At 50.6% G+C, this 15993-nt stretch overlaps 1 protein-coding gene across 1 annotated transcript; it reads right to left on the reverse strand.

Moving 5' to 3' along the window:
* Positions 1-4401: 4401 nt before the first annotated feature.
* Pla2g2e (phospholipase A2 group IIE) lies at positions 4402-7367 on the reverse strand. The gene is made up of 4 exons (XM_057785492.1): positions 7328-7367; positions 6353-6491; positions 6081-6187; positions 4402-4544 (listed from the first exon to the last, which is right to left on the reverse strand). Exons 1-4 carry the CDS (start codon positions 7365-7367, stop codon positions 4402-4404), a joined length of 429 nt encoding a protein of 142 aa, XP_057641475.1.
* Between the last annotated feature and the right edge of the window lie 8626 nt (positions 7368-15993).

Raw genomic sequence — 15993 nt, forward strand, 5'->3', positions numbered from 1 at the left:
AACCTAAATGCCTCTCGATCGAAGAATGGATAAGGAAAATGTGGTACATTTACACAATGGAGTACTACAGTACCAAGCCTTCAATGCCAGGGGCTCGTGGACCATAGAGAAGTGCTGAGGATTTGTGGGGAACCAAGAAGTGACACGGTAGAAATCAAAGAGGGTATCAGCAGGTAGGATGAAGACGGTGGAGAATGGGGTCTGTCTGCCACTTGACCATAGCTACCTTCTCTCTACAGCATCTTGGGCAGAAAGAATATGCTTTAATGAAGTATCGAGCCTTCTGGCCCCAACTGCAAAGGGTCACAAAGCAGCAGATGAATGTCATGATGTCATAATTAGTCTCTTTAACTCAGGAATTCCATTTGTGACTTATAATCACTTATTCAGCAGGTTATTTAATGCGACACTTTGTGTTAGAGGCCACGGTAGGAATAAAAGCAAAATCAATCCATATGCTCACATCAAAATTGGAGAGAAAAGCTATGAGATATCCACATACACCCCCCACACCCAAAGCAGCCATGTAGCTCCTTGTTTCATTTTCCCATGTATCCATCCATCCCTTCATCTGTCCTGGAGCTTTCTATCCATCGGTGATAGACCCATCCATCTATCCACCCTCCACCCTGCTCCTACCCAGGTACACATCTGTGCACACACTGTTACGGGAATCTGAACAAAAAGACGAGACACGGAAACTTCCTCAGGCAAACAGACTTTAATCACATTAGCGGTCTCAGTTGAAGAAAAAAAAAAAAAAAACCTGAGGGACTGATAACCATAAAACAAGACACGACCTTAAGGTGGGATTCCAAAGAAGCCCAGATGTGGAGGGAGGGAGGCTGATCAGGGATGTAGCTAAGTGTCTTCATTAGGGTTTCTATTGCTGTGAAGAGACACCATGACCACAGCAACTCTTACAAAGGAAAACATTTAATTGTGGTGGCTCGCTTAAAGTTCAGAGGTTTAGTCCATTATCATCATGGGACATGGTGGCATGCAGGCAGACATGTTGCTGGAGAGGGAGCTGAGAGTTCTGTATCTTGCAGTCAACAGGAAGTGGTCTGTCTCACTGAGTGTAGCTTGAGTAAAGAAGACCTCAGAGCCCAACACTTTCTCCAGCAAGACTGCTACTCCAACAAGGCCATACCCTTTCCTAGTGCCACTCCCTTTGGGAGCCATTCCACTCACTGGCACCTAAAAGCTTTTAACAATATCATGATTCAAAATGCATTCAGTCCAATTTCAAAAGTCATAGTCTATCACAGTCTCAACAATGTCTAAAATCCAAAGTTCAAAATCCCTTCTGACACTCAAGGCAATCTCTTAACTGTAATCCCCTGTAAAATCAAAATCAAAAAGCAGATCACCATACTTTCAACATACAACGGCACAGTGTAGAATGAGGCTGCTAGTGTGTTCCCAGCCGCCCAGACTCCCAAAATAACCACACAGAAATTGTATTAATTAATTCACGGCTTGGCCAATTGCTAGCTAGCTCTTATATCTAGAATTAGCCCACCTCTATTATTTTATATTTTACCATGAGGCTCGTGGCCTACTGGCAAGGTTCCAGCGTGTCTGTCTCCGATGGCGGCTCCATTGCTTCCTCCCTGACTCTGCCTTCCTTCTCCCAGCATTCAGTTTGGTTTTCCCTACCTAGTTCTGTTCTACCCTATCAGGCCAAGCCAGTTTTCTTTATTCATTAATGGTAATCACAGCATACTGAGGGGAATTGTAACATGAGGGCCTGCTTGTTGGGGTTTCTGTCCTGCCCGGTTCCCACAGTTGTGAGGTCCCAAAGAATCACACAGAAGCCTATATTAGTTATAAACTGATTGGCCCATTAGCTCAGGCTTTTCTTCTGGCCTTCTCACCGGAATGGCGCACTGCAACCTCCATGGCTGGACTTTCCCGTTTCATCAGGTCTGTCGCCATCCTATGACAGTGGTGAGGCCGCCTTTGTTGATCTCCTGACATATTTCCTGTCGAAAGTGTCACTAGCCCAGAGTGCACTTTGCCCACCTGATCAAGGTTAGGAAACCCCGGGCATGTAAGCCAGAGCCGATATTCTGCCTAACCATGTAAAAAGGTGGACACCAGAGGGCGCCGTGGGACCACACTTTCTGCCAAAAAGGGGTCGGGCTGGCGTCCCTCACAAGTGGGTTTTGATTTAAGGCCTTGTTGCCCAGTGGGTTTGAATCAGCTACAGCGGACGCACCCAACCGCCCACCTCTTTCTTTCCAAGCGATGAGATGCTTCACCTTTCAGAGTTCCTGATGACGCATCCGTTTGATTTCATGCTCGTAGAGATCTTGTTGTACCATGAAAAGGACAAAGGGAGTGGATATGTATCGAGTGTCCTCTGAGAGACTCGCCCCGTGCAATGGTTACGCTGCTCTGTGCCATGGGGCAGGTTCTTCTCGAACCTTCGCTGGCTGCCCGCTGATTGCAGATGGTGGAGGTATTACAGCTGGAGTTGCCAGTGAAATCTGCCTGAGCACCTTGCTTCTGCAGGAGCTGCAGGCCTCTGCCGCTGGGAATCCTTTAGTGGGCCCAGCAGCGTGAACTCCGTTCTCTTTACAGGCGCCTGAGCCAGCTGTGTGTGTTCACAGCTGACCTGCCTGCCCTTCTAGGCCCAGCATCTGTTAGGTTCGATTAATACAGCCACACTAGAATGTGGCAATGAAGTAGCTGGTGCCAACTCCTTGAAGCAGGGAAGGACCTGGAGTGAGGGCAACCCCTGGGCAGGGTGTGCCTTCTCTGACCCTCAGATACCCGTCTATCAAGAAAGGGATCGGACTAGAGATGTGGCTCAGTTGATAGAGCATTTGCTTACTACGCATGAAGCCCAGGGTTTTATTCCCAGTACCGTGGAAAACCAGCTATGGTAGTTCATGTATGGAATCCTAGAAGTTAGGAAATGGAGGCAGGAAGATCAGAGGTTTATGGTTATTGTTGGCTACATGAGCCCTTGTCTCATTTTTTTTTTCTTTTTTTTTTTTTTAAAGTGAGGGTTGGACAAGATGGATCTAGGGCTACTTTCACATCAGTCCATGTTGGTGGAGGCCTTTTGAGGACTAGTGACAATGGGGACAGTATTCTTAGGCTGGGTTTTTTTTTTTTTAATGCTTCTCATAGTAAGTCATTTGGACAGAGATGTTCCTTGCAGAGGAACATGACATGTCTTGGATAAGATTGTTGAAAAAAACAAAAAAAGATGCAAAGCCCAGGTGAGGTGACACACACCTTTCACCCCAACCCTCAGCCCAGAGGCAGAGGCAGGTGGGTCTCTGTGATTGCAGGGTCAGACCGATTCACATAGTGAGTTTCAGGCTATGGACTGAGAAGCGAGGAAGCATGGGAACTTACTGTTGTAGAAAACAAAGGATTTACTGCTGGATCTGCAGGCAGGAGCCACTGCGTCACATCTGTCCCCACCATATGGTATTGCTCTGGCCAAGGATAGGTGCTCAACATATGACTGGATGGATGGATGGATGGATGGATGGGTGGATGGATGGATGGATGGGTGGGTGGGTGGGTGGATGGATGGATGGGTGGATGGGTGGATGGGTGGATGGATGGGTGGATGGATGGATGGATGGGTGGATGGATGGGTGGATGGATGGATGGGTGGATGGATGGGTGGGTGGGTGGGTAGATGGGTGGATGGGTGGATGGATGGGTGGATGGGTGGATGGATGGGTGGATGGATGGATGGGTGGATGGATGGGTGGATGGGTGGATGGATGGGTGGATGGATGGATGGGTGGATGGATGGGTGGATGGATGGATGGGTGGGTGGGTAGATGGGTGGATGGATGGATGGGTGTGTGGGTAGATGGATGGATGGATGGATGTGTGGGTGGATGGATGGATGGGTGGATGGATGGGTGGATGGATGGGTGGATGGATGGGTGGATAGATGGGTGGATGGATGGATGGGTGGATGAATGGGTGGATGGATGGATGGGTGGATGGATGGGTGGATGGAAGGATGGATGTGTGGGTAGATGGATGAGTGGATGGATGGGTGGATGGATAGATGGGTGGGTGGATGGGTGGATGGGTGGGTGGGTGGGTGGATGGGTGGGTGGGTGGGTGGATGGATGGATGAATGAATGAAAAGGAAATGAGCGTCCAAATTCCAGGAAGACAATGGAAGAATATTAGACTTGCAGGGAAATAGAATTCTCTCATTCAGAAGAGGGAACCGAGGTATCAGGGGAGACTTAGCGGGTCTTGTGAGCGCTGAAGGGCTGGATGGTCCTGTGGCTCCTTTAGCTGATCCTGGGGAACAGGTGTGGCCCAGAGGCCAGGGCCTTTGGGCTCTGAAGGGAGGGATGGGTGTGCAGGAGAGGGATTTGGGCTCCAAGCTTCTGTAGGCCTGGGACCTCAGCAGGGTGGGGTGGGCCCAGTGCACAGCTTGTTGGGGTAGTGGGCATACTTGCGGTTATACGTGCCCAGGTTGTGGCGGAAGCAGAGCGCGGCCCGTTTGTCACATTCGCAGGTCTGCCGCTGGCAAGTCGTTCTACCAGCTGGAGGGGAATGGAAACAAGCCAGAGTCTGGGGTGGAGGCTGGGGGCTCCGGCTCTCAGCCTCTGCATGAGAGTGACTCCTGTATGCTCTGTGGTCCAGGTTCCCAGCCCCATCCTCAGCCGCCTTCCCACTTCCTGTGGAAGCCCATGCTCAAGGGGATGGGTGGGGGCTGGCTTACCACCCTGGGTTTTCCCTTCCTCTCCAAACCCGCTCACATGATCTTAGCCCTCTCCTGCCTCGACAGGATGCTTGTTTCACAACCTCTCACCTTCCTCCTACCAGGGCTTTAGCAACACTCCCCATGTGATGGTGTCGTTAGGGATGGCCAGTATCCAGGCTGGAGGTTATTAGACGAATGCAGGGGCCTCCTTCTCAAGGCTTCAGCCTGTCTCTATTAGAATAGACAGAACCTGCACCTAGCCTGGGCATCAGAGCCAGCAGGCATCATCATGGCCGGTGCCAGTTGTCTAGAAGCCTTACTTCAGTCCTTTGTGATTGTCTCTTTCTGCTCTTCAGTCCCTAGGAATCCACCTCCCTGTCTGGAAGGGTCTGGTGCCTCACTTCCCCCTCAGAGATGAACATTTCCCTTCATGATTCTGCCCACACCTGCTAGTTCAGCAGGACCAAGGATACCCTTGAAGTCTTGACAGTGGACAGCTGGGGAGATGGGCGTGTCTATCTCGGCGTAATAGGCAAGAAGTCACACAGGCTTTCCAGGGCTCATTCCCTTGGTCAAAGTACCATGGTGGGCTATGTCCCATCCACCTGACTCCTCCCCTAACATCCTCAGTGCCATACCAACTGGGGCCTGTCCCACCCCTGTCTGAACCCTCAGTGCCGAGGACCTGATGCAGCTGCCCTGCTGAGGGATCCCCTACAGGTGTGAGACACCTCGAGCCAACTCTGCCTCAGTGATGTTGGCTAACACTTCGGCACGGACCCCTGAGTTCTGTGCTGAGCCAGTGCCTCGGACTGTGTGCGTCCTTCCCTGCATCCCACACCCACCAGGCCCTACTCTCCTTCAGGGTTCCTGACTTCACACTGGGAGGAAAGTTGAATTCTCTGATTTGAGTGCCCTGCGGGCAGCCTTGCTTTTGGCTATTTCCCCAGCTGAGGCCCAGAGGAAAGCTAATAGTGCCAAATGGGCACTGAACTTGGCAAAGCGGAGGAGGTGGGCCCAGCTCAGCAGCCCCGCTGGGTGCAAACAACTTGTAAGAATAGGCCTGCTGTTCAGTCAGGGCCCCTCCTGGCCCCTCCTAGGGGAGGGTTGTGTGAATCCAGCTCCAGGTATGGCTCAGTTCAGTCCCTTATGCTCAGTCCCTAGAGACTGAGGCAGGGCAAGGGCTGCATTGGTGGGTCACAGGGCTGTGGGGCCCAGATGCCTAGTAAGAATCGGAACAGCTGGACAAGCGTTGTCACCCTTACGTGATGGTGAGAAGCCTACTGGATCTGGCCCTGTGACAAGCACCAAGGTCACCAGCTGGAGGGACTCCTGCCTACCCAGTGCCTGGCTCATTCCAGGCTTGGCCACCTACCACAGAAGATGGTGTCTCGACCAATAGCGAAGAGGTACTTTTCCAGCTTGGGCTCACAGCCCAGCTTCTCCACGCGTCCATAGCAACAGTCATGGGCGTGGCAGCACCTGTGGGGTCAGAGTTAACCTGGAGGGACTGGGCTGGACTGGGCTGGAAGCAGAAGTGGCTGGGACATCCCCAGGACTCAGAGGGGATGAAAGTGCCCCCAGGACCTCCTTCCTCCCAGGCTGCTTCCCCACCTCCTCTCCGTCCTCCAAGGTCCTCCCGCTCACCAATCAGTCTGGTCCACTGGCCAGTTGGAGCCACCTACACCGCAGTAGCAGCCGTAGTCATTGTACTGCAGCGCAGACTTCCCCGTCATCCTCTCGATCATCACTCCAAACTGGACCAGGTTCCCGCTAGCCAGGGATGCTACAGAAGAGGAGGCAGGGACCACACGGTGCTTCAGGGCCAGTGAGCATCATCCACCTGCCTCTGCACCCCGGGTGCTGGGATTCAAGGCGTGCACCACCACAGCCTGGTTGGCATCAGATATCTTTTTTTATCTCCCATCTTACTTTTTTGAGATGGAATCTCAAAAAAAAAAAAAAAAAAAAAAAAAAGGAACCTTGCCTATTTGGCTAGACTGGCTAGACAGCAAGCCAGGAAGATCTGCCTATCTCTGTGCCCCAGCATTGGGGTTACAGATGTGTGCCACACGCCTAGCTTTTATGTGGGTCTTGGGGATTTGAACTCAGGTCCTCACGCTTGTCTGTCTTTGCAGTCTCCTACTCACCTGGTGCTCCTCACTCCTTTCCACCCGCTCATGCTGTGTCAGAGCTCTCCACGGACTTCTTTAATCTTTCCCAGAAAAATCTTCATTTCCCCAGATCTCAGCCCTGTCTCTCCAGCGGCACTCTGTTCCCCACAAAGATCTCCTCACATACCCAGCGCCTGTTTCCCAGCTGATTCTGTGGACCTCCCCAGATTCCTCCAGACCCTTCTGCTTCAGCTGTGGGGAGGTGCCCATTCGAAGCAGGGATGCCAAGGCCCCCACTCCCTTCCCCACTGGGTTCTCCTCAGCCCACCCCTGCCTGCCTTCTCTCCCAGACACTGCTGGCTCAGGCAGCACACATCCCAGGGTCACCGGGTGGCCTCTAGCACTTGGTACCCATGATGCCCTGTGCAGGGCTATGCTCAGGCATCCAGAGAGCTTCCTATTGCCAGCTGGGGCAGGATGCAGCGGGGAGGTCATGAAGGTCACTTACCCAGGAGGCAAAGGAAGGCCAGGGCAAGGGGCGGTTTCATCCTGGGGGAGGTAAGCAGGGGGCACAGGAGCCTGCTGTGGTGGGAGGAAGTGAGCAGGGCCTCTGATCTCAGGCCACCTCCCAATTAGTTAAATACACAGGTCCTGCCCACTCCCCCATCATTAACCTTTGAGTGCCCAGTGATGCAATAATTCTTCCAGCTTTGACACTTTGGCTAAGTTCCCAGGGGAGGGGCCAGCTAGACTCTGCCTCCAAGGGGGTGTGTAACAGGGGTGGGGCAGTCTTGGGGCCATCTTTCCTCCTGCCCATCTCCTGGACAAATGTTTCAAATTTACAATCCTTGCTCCCAGTGGTTGTGCCCTGTTTTCCCAAGCTTAATATCGCACCCATTCTCTTTAAACCAACTCAGTGATGAGACCCAGTGTGGCAGGGGACCCTGAAGCCCTCACAGGGCCAAGCCCCAAGTCTGTCCCATTTCCAAGGCAGAAGAGCCCCTCCCCATCCTTCCCTGACTGAGATAACTTGATCATTGCTTCCAGTCAACACTCTGGGGCCCCTGACCACAAGGCCTTGGGCAGGTCTTTTCCCTTGCTTGGGGCATCAGTAATCCTGTCTGTGTTACAGAGACAGAGGTATCTGCCTCACCTCCTTCATGGGAACTGGCCCTCACTGAGCATGTGCGGGGCCCCCAGGTGAGTCACCCATAAACAAGGCCAAAGCAAAGGGCTTAGGCTTCCATGGTTCCCCTGTTACAGAGGAGGGAACAGATCCATACACCTCAGTAAATGAGGAGCTGCAATATGGACCCAGGCGGTTCTGAAGGACTTACCCAGGGCCAACACAGTGCTTCTTAGGCCACGACTTAGTATAAAGTCAGAGGACTGAGTGTAATACAGCCCAATCTAAGTCTGACTTTATATTACTACAGTTATAAAGTAACTTCCTATACTCGATTTTTTCTTTCATCTGGGGACGTGGCTGGGGCACGTGACTAAAGCCCCCTCCTCCCAACTTCAAGCCTCAGCTACTCGTTTAGGGCCTGGAGTCTGTCTTTTCTCCCTGGTCTTGGTTGGGCCTCATGACAAGGAATCCACACACCCTGGGCCAGAGGCCCCAGTCTCTGGGGAGCTTCTCCACAGAGTCAGGACGAGGGGGGCTGCCTGGGCTGTGTGATTTGGGATGACAGGTTTTGAAAGCAGAAAGGAAGCCCTGTAAATAATACTGCACACAGGACCTCAGCCCACCCCTAGCCCTGCCCATGCACTTCCTGCTACTTACTATCTCCACCCCCACCCTGGGCCCTTGGGTGCTGGGAGCTCTGTTCCCTGTTGCAGAGGTGATGGGGACCAGAGGTGAGTCCAGCTGCCTGGGACACTCTGCAGCCGTGAATCACCATCTACTCAGAGAGGTCCTTTTCCTTGGCATTTCCTTTTGATTTTAATGAGGGCTCTCTTGGCAGCCCCTGGCTTCTGGCCTGGGTCATGAGGCCTCAAACCGTGAGTCATAAGAAGAGCTGCCTTCTAACAACAGGGCAACATGGCTTTCGTCCCTGGCCGGGAAGCAGGGTCGTCAGCAGGATCAGAGCAGGGGAAGAAGGCACTGGTTCTGAAAGAGTTGCTTTTGGGGTCCATTTTGAATCCTGGCCCAGACAAGTTGGGGGACCCTGAAAGTTCCTGTAGGTCTGTAGCTATGGTGAAGGAATCTAGGCTACCTTCCTGGAGGAGGCGCCACGCTGAAGTGCCATGCTGGTGAAGGCTGGACTCAGAGGAGTTTAGACATTCTGGACGGGGTTGGTGCTTGGGCCTCACACCCCTGGCACAATGCGGCAGAAATTACAGCAAAACCAGGCCTTGAATGATGGCACCTTTGCTTAGGGCTTGAACGACATTGGCTGGTTTTGTCATCTCTCTGAGCCCAGCTTCATCATCTATAAAAATGGAAATAATCAGACTGAGCTTTCAGGGCTATAAGCCAGCTGAAAAGGAAATGAGACAAAATGGCCTTTTATAGGCAGCTGTGTCCTTCAGGGGAACCCATCCATATTGGGTCCCTCTTTCTCATCCCTTTTTCTTGCCCCCTCTCCTGAGTCCAGAGGAGGCAGCTGCTGTGGGAAGCTGGAGGCACTCAGTCAACCTGGGAAAGGCACACAGGCAGCCTGGGCGTCCAGTGTTTTCATGGGACCACCGTTGCTGCTTGACCGAGTGTGGGGAGAGAGAGAGATGCACACACACACAGATGCACTCATGCACACATACACACACCTCTTTTAGCTCAAAAGTCAATGCAATCACCGTCATCAAATCAAAGGCTACACTTTACTGATTTCCTACAGAGCTGTGAGTGCTGTCTGCCGCAGGCTTCTGATGTTTCCTAGAGTCTTAAGGACCCCATGGAGCTCTCTGAACAAAGAGGCTGTGTTAGTCACTTTCCTGGTTGCTATGACAAAATATCTGACTAAAGAAGTTTAAGGGGGAAGGGTCTCTTCTGGCTCGCAGTTCGAGGGTGCACAGTCCGTCGCAGCAGGAAGGCATGGGGCACAGCGTGAAGCAGCTGCTCCCATGGCATCCTCAGTCAGGAAGCAGAGAGAGAGATGAGGGTGATGCTCAGCTCCTTCCTGTTCATCCCAAACCTTGAGATGGTGACGGTCACATTCAGGGTGAGTCTCCCTCCTAGTTAGAGCTTTCCGGAAGTTTCTTCTGAGCCGTATCCAGAAGGGTTTCCATGGCGACCGTAAATCCTGTCAAGGTGATGATGAAGATGAACCATTCACAGCCACAGCACGGTAACCTTATCAACATCTCTTCAGTCAGTAAATTCAGCTGAGAGCCTACTCTGTGCTGGGGACACATCAGAAAGTAGAAGCAGGGGGGAGTTCCCTGCTAGTTACAGCCAGGGAAGATTCTGGAAGTACAGGAATCTTCAGGCCTGCTTGGATCATGGAGCACATTCTGTATCCATTTCTGTCCTTTCTCTCCTGTTCCTTCTCTGCATTCATCTTGTGTTTAACCTGACTTCTATGGTTGGAAGATGGTCACCTGTGTGAAAGGGCCTCCTGCTTCTTCCTCTCCGTTGGAGGAAACAGAGAAGACTGACCTTCTCCAGTCTTCAGAAGTCTTCAGTTTTGTCCTGTGGACTCAACCTGACGCTATCCTCGTTGCAATGGGCAGAGTATGAAAGCTGGTTGACTTGTCCCTCAGGGCCCATCTGGAGTTATATGTGGTCGTGGACTATCCAATGTGGGTGTTGGGACCCAAACACTCAACCAGTCCCCCCCACCCCCCACCCCAGAGACATTTTCTGCAAGCCCCAGGTTCCAATCCACATATCACTCAAGGAGTCAATATACCAAGAAAGGCTCGGGTAGCATCCTGCCAATCAAAACCCTACAAGTCTGAATTCTTTTATCCGAAGAGAAATGGCAAGCACGGGAAGAAGTGCCAGCAGGAGGCGATGCAGACGCTGGGCTAGTGATGGAGCTCGGCGGTAGAGCACTTGCCTAACAGGTAACAGTCCTGGGCTTTGGAGTCCCCGCTACCGAAACAAAGGCAGTATAGGAGGGGGCTGGAGAGATGGCTCAACAGTTAAGAGAGTTTGCTGTTCTAGAGAACCCAAATTTGGTTGAATTGCTCACGACCACCTGTAATTTCAGATTGGACGATGACCGAAGAGACTGTTCTGGAGAGTGGACAATGGTCAAAGAGACCACTGTCCTGACCTACATGCTATTTTCTTCTCCTTAGGGAGTTTATTTTTAATTATATGCATATGTGTATGTATGAGTAGGTCTGTGGGGGGCTATGTACAGGCTGCAGTGCCTATAGTGGCTAGAAGAGGGTGTCAGATACCTCGGAGCCAGAATGACAGGAGTTTGTGAATTGATTGGTGTGGAAACCAAACTCAGGTTCCCTGCAAGAACAGCAAGCTCTCTTATCTGGAACCCAAAGTCACTAGCATAGGTTGTCTCCTGAGCAGTGTTTTCTCTCTTGGTGACTGACAAGCCCATTTGGGTTGACTCTTAAGGGAGGGGACAATGACCTGCCCCTGTTCTTTATCTAAAAGCCTCCTGCCAGGGGGTAACCTCAGGATCTTCCTGAAGTTCAGAAAGTCTCCACCCGGAACCATACAGCTCAGATTCCACTCTTCCTATAAGAAAATCGCACCACAGAACATATTTATTCAGATTAAAGGAAGACAAAAGTTAAATAAACACATAAAAAACAGCCAGGCATGGGGCTGGGTGATGGTTCAGAGGGCAAACTGATTGCTGAGCAAGCACAGGGACCAGAGTTTAGTTCCCCAGCACTTTCTTATAAGCAGACATGGAGCCGCATGTCTGTAACTCCAGCACTAGCGATGGGGAGACAGGTGAATTCCAGCCAGTCTAGCTGAACTGGTGAGCTCCAGCTTCACCGAGAGATTGACCCGGTCTCAAAAACTAAGTTGGAAGAACTATTGAAGGAAACATCACGACTGTAGTGTGCAGGCCTCTTGTTTGTTCCCGGCTGCTCAGCCCCAAACCACACAGAAACTGTATAATTAAATCACTGCTTGGCCCATTAGCTCTAGCTTCTTATTGGCTAACTCTTGCATCTTAATTTAACCCATTTCTATTAATCTGTGTATCACCACGTGGCTGTGACTTACTGGCAAGTTTCCATCCTGCGTCTATCTCTGGTGGGGCCACAAGGCTTCTCCCTGGCCATGTCCTCTTTCTCCCAGCATTCAGTTTTTCCCGCCTAGCTCTGTTCTGCCCTGCTCTCCTATAGGCTCAAAACAGTTAACCATTGGTATTCACAGCATACAGAGGGGAATCCCACACCACACAACATCAACTCTGGCCTCTACGTGTGATGGCACGGTTAGCATGTGTGTGCAAGCGCCTGTGCATGTGTACATGTGCGTAAGCATGCACACACATGAAGTTAGGACTTCCTAGGTGCTATGGTCGTTCTTGAATGGGTCTCAGCAAAGTCCTGCTGCCTCCACTTTCCTCCCTCTTACCCAGTATGTAATTTGTAGCTACGCTTTTCACACAGAATTTTAAATTTTAGGGTAACTGTCACAAGCATGGTCCTCTAGAAACATAGATGGGCACGTCTGTGTCTTTCCATAACGTCTGAATTTATCGAATGTGCTGGTTTCATTGGCTGTGGCTTATCAAGTAGTCCTGATGTCCCTAGAAAGCATGACTGTTGGCAATCACAGGTCCTTTTTATTAAATCCTGGTAACTAATATTAACTCAGAACACACAGTACATGTTACACATTTGAATATGTGTGTACACATGTGTTTAGAAATAGGCGTATTACGTATATGTTATGTATACACATACATGCGTTACAGAAAGAGGCCTTACTGGAGGCAGAGGCTGAGAGCCGCTGCTGGAAGATGATGAATATTAACACGTCTAAGTGGAGAACTTCTGGGAACTAGGCAGAGTTGACCTGGGGGTCCCGAGTTGCTGGGTCTGACCAAACCTGATCAACAGGATGGGAGCACGGAGGGGAGGCGCAACTCTGTCTGGGTGGATAGGGATAGATGGACGAACATACAGATGGCAGTTGGGATCAGGTCACATCAAGAATTGGGTACCCACAGTCTGGGCTGAGCTGAAGTCCCTGAGACGGTTGGAGGTTCTCTGTCTATTGGTTCTTTGACACCACACACACACACACACACACACACACACACACACACACACACACACACCGGGAAGCTGGATGGCAGAGCCATTGCTGTTGTAGTATTAGGTGTTCTTCTTTTTATGGGGTCCAGAAGAGGGTGTTGTGCCCTCTGTTGGTTTCCTGTGTTTGGTCAGTTTCTCACATAGGTTTAGTACATTCTCATACCCATGTGTTCTCAATAAACTTTGGTGAGTGTATAACTGGGTGTAGTGATATTTCGTTTGTATTTTAATAAATAAAGCTTGCCTGGAGATCAGAGAGTAAAACAGCCCCACCGGTCAGCCTTACAGACCAGGCAGTGGTGACACACACCTTTAATCCAAGTAACCACACTAGTTTGCCATAGAAACTGGGTGGTGCATGCCTTTAATTCCAGCCCTGGAGAAGAATATAAAACGAGAGGAAACAGCTCTCAGACACAGTCTCATTTTGAGATTCCTGGAGGCAGGATTTCCATTTCCGTCTGAGGTAGAGGTGGGGGCCAGTGGCTGCTGTTTTGCTTTTCTGACTTTCAGGTTGAACCCTAATTTCTGTCTCTGGGTTTTTATTAATCGTGCTGCAGGTGGGGCTTTCTTAACCTTTGGAAACAAGTCATTATCTGTCGATGTCTCCCGGGTGGTGCTGAACCGGGTGGTGTCTGCGTGCCCCAACATAGTCACCTGCTCCTGGATTCTTGCTCAAATTGGAACTAAATGCTGCCCAACAGCTGCTCTTCCACTCGGTATGGATGCACTGAGAACAGAACTCGGTGTGTCTCCACTGAGCTCAGCGGTGATGTGCTCTTCCTCTTTTCACAAGGCAGGCCTAAGGAGAAGCAAACTTTAAGGAGAAGGGGTTACAGCATCTCCCCTTAGGGTGAGTGGCAGCAGAACACAGGAGGTGGGGCTGATTATGAGGGAGGGATTTTTCCTCAAGGACCCCCAACCCTGCTCATTTTCAACTGACTGTCGTAAGAGGTAAGGGAGAGGTGGAGATGAAATTCTGCAGTTTGTAAGTTAAAATGTTTTCTTAAATTAGTTGGGTGATGGGGCTGAGCAGCTAAGATGCGGAGGACCGGGGTTCAGTTCCCAGCACCCACCCTGGGTGACTTTCACTGCCTGTAACTTCAGTTCCCTGGAGATCTGATGCCCTCTTCTGGTCCTTTCAGGTACTGTATGGAGGTGGTGCACATACATACACTCAGGGCAACACAGACGAATATATAATAAAGATAAAGAATAAATTAGTTGGATGAGGTGACATGCTCTTTCAGATCTGGGTTAACAGGAGATGGACTGTGACCTTCATTAAGAAGCTTCCAAAATGGAGAGTAAAAATAAAATGGGCAAAGAAATCTCCGGAAGTGGCCATAGTATAGGAAACGCTACGTAAGCTTCCATAGCAACGCAACATAACTTCATATGGTGCAACTTTGAAAAAAACTAAATTCCCTTAAATCAAGGGGTGTTGATACTTATTGAACTGAAAGCAAAATCTAACTATGCTTTGAAGGTCACAGATAGAGAGCCGTATCCATGACGAACCAAGGCTGAGGCTTGAGGCCTGTTGGTTAAGCCCCACAGGCACAAACCCAAAGGCCACAGTCACTCTGCAATGGTGAAGGACATATGGCAACCCTAGAGAGTTCCCATAGCCAGGAGCTCACTTTGCTCATGAACAGCAGCCACAGGAGAAAGGACACCTTACAAAAGATACAGAAATGGGACCCCAAAATGTGTTAGCATAAGAAGAAAATAAAAAGAAAATTGCCAAGTGTTTTTTATTTTTAAGACGTTACTGGCCCCTGTGACTTCACTGGAGACTTTTTCAAACGTTGGGAAGAGAGGGAAACTGGAAGTAGGCATTCATGCTGTAGCAACGAATGTATGGTTATTGTTTTCATTTGATTTTTACTTTTAAATTTTGTATGTTTGGGTTGTTTTGAATCCAGGTCTCATGCCTCCCAGACTGTCCTAGAACTCAATATATCAACAGGGATGGCTTTGAACTTCTGATCCTCCTGTCCTGAGTCCTGGGATCACAGCTGTGCACCACCATGCCCAGTTTTATAGGGTGCTGGGAATCAACCCCAGGGCTTTGTGCTTGCCAGGTGCATCTGCAACCCGAGGGCGAGTGTTCTTCTGTGGGAACACTATGTCCTGCTCATGTTGTTTCCTTCTGATGCGTTGACCATCTACTGGTGTAACTCCTCTCGGGTTCCCGCTACCTATGCCCCTATTCCTTCCTGATCCTTCCATGATGAACACATTTGGCAGAGGACTCTGGGAATGCCCAGCGCATCCTCTTTCTCCTTGGCGGCACAGCGTTGCCTACCCGCAGAAGGCTCTTCAGGTTGGGGTTGCGTGGCCAGCTTAGCTGGAGAGCTCTCTCACACTCTGGTGGCTCAGCAGTGTTCTGGCCTGGCCGGTTAGTCATCTAATTCTAAGGAAGTGGAATTAGGAAGTTTACAGCTACCTCCTCCAATTTAGCTTCAGTCAAGACTTTTTGAAGTCGGGACTAATTTGATTGCTACCCGGCTGACTCACCTGTCTCTCAATTGGTCCAAATCTAGACAGGGAAGCAGGGTGTAATTCTTCTCTGACCTTGTCTCCGAGCCCCTGAACCGATGACTGATCCCGGAACTTAATAAACAAGGAGGCGAACCAGAAAAGCCAAGGGTAAGTGGCATTTGAGGTAAACTTCCAAGACGGTCTTGGGAGCCATAGCAGGGTCACAGGGAGGGGCATAGCAAATGGGAGTGACAGGGCCCGGGCACAGCATGGACTTCACAGGCTTTAGTATTTAGGTCACTACATCTTAACCTTGAACTGCACAGAGCTGGCCTGGGCACAGGCTGGGGTGGGGCGTGGGGGAGAACTGGAGTTGAAGTAGGCAGCTGGAGGAGTAAGGACCAAGGGCTTCTGGTCCTTAGCAAATCTTCTGTCTGCAAACCTTGCAGCCGTCACTGGGGGCGGGACAATAGCTTCCAATCAGGGCTTTGA

The sequence above is a fragment of the Chionomys nivalis genome, chromosome 11, assembly GCF_950005125.1.
Source record: "Chionomys nivalis chromosome 11, mChiNiv1.1, whole genome shotgun sequence".
Taxonomy (NCBI): domain Eukaryota; kingdom Metazoa; phylum Chordata; class Mammalia; order Rodentia; family Cricetidae; genus Chionomys; species Chionomys nivalis.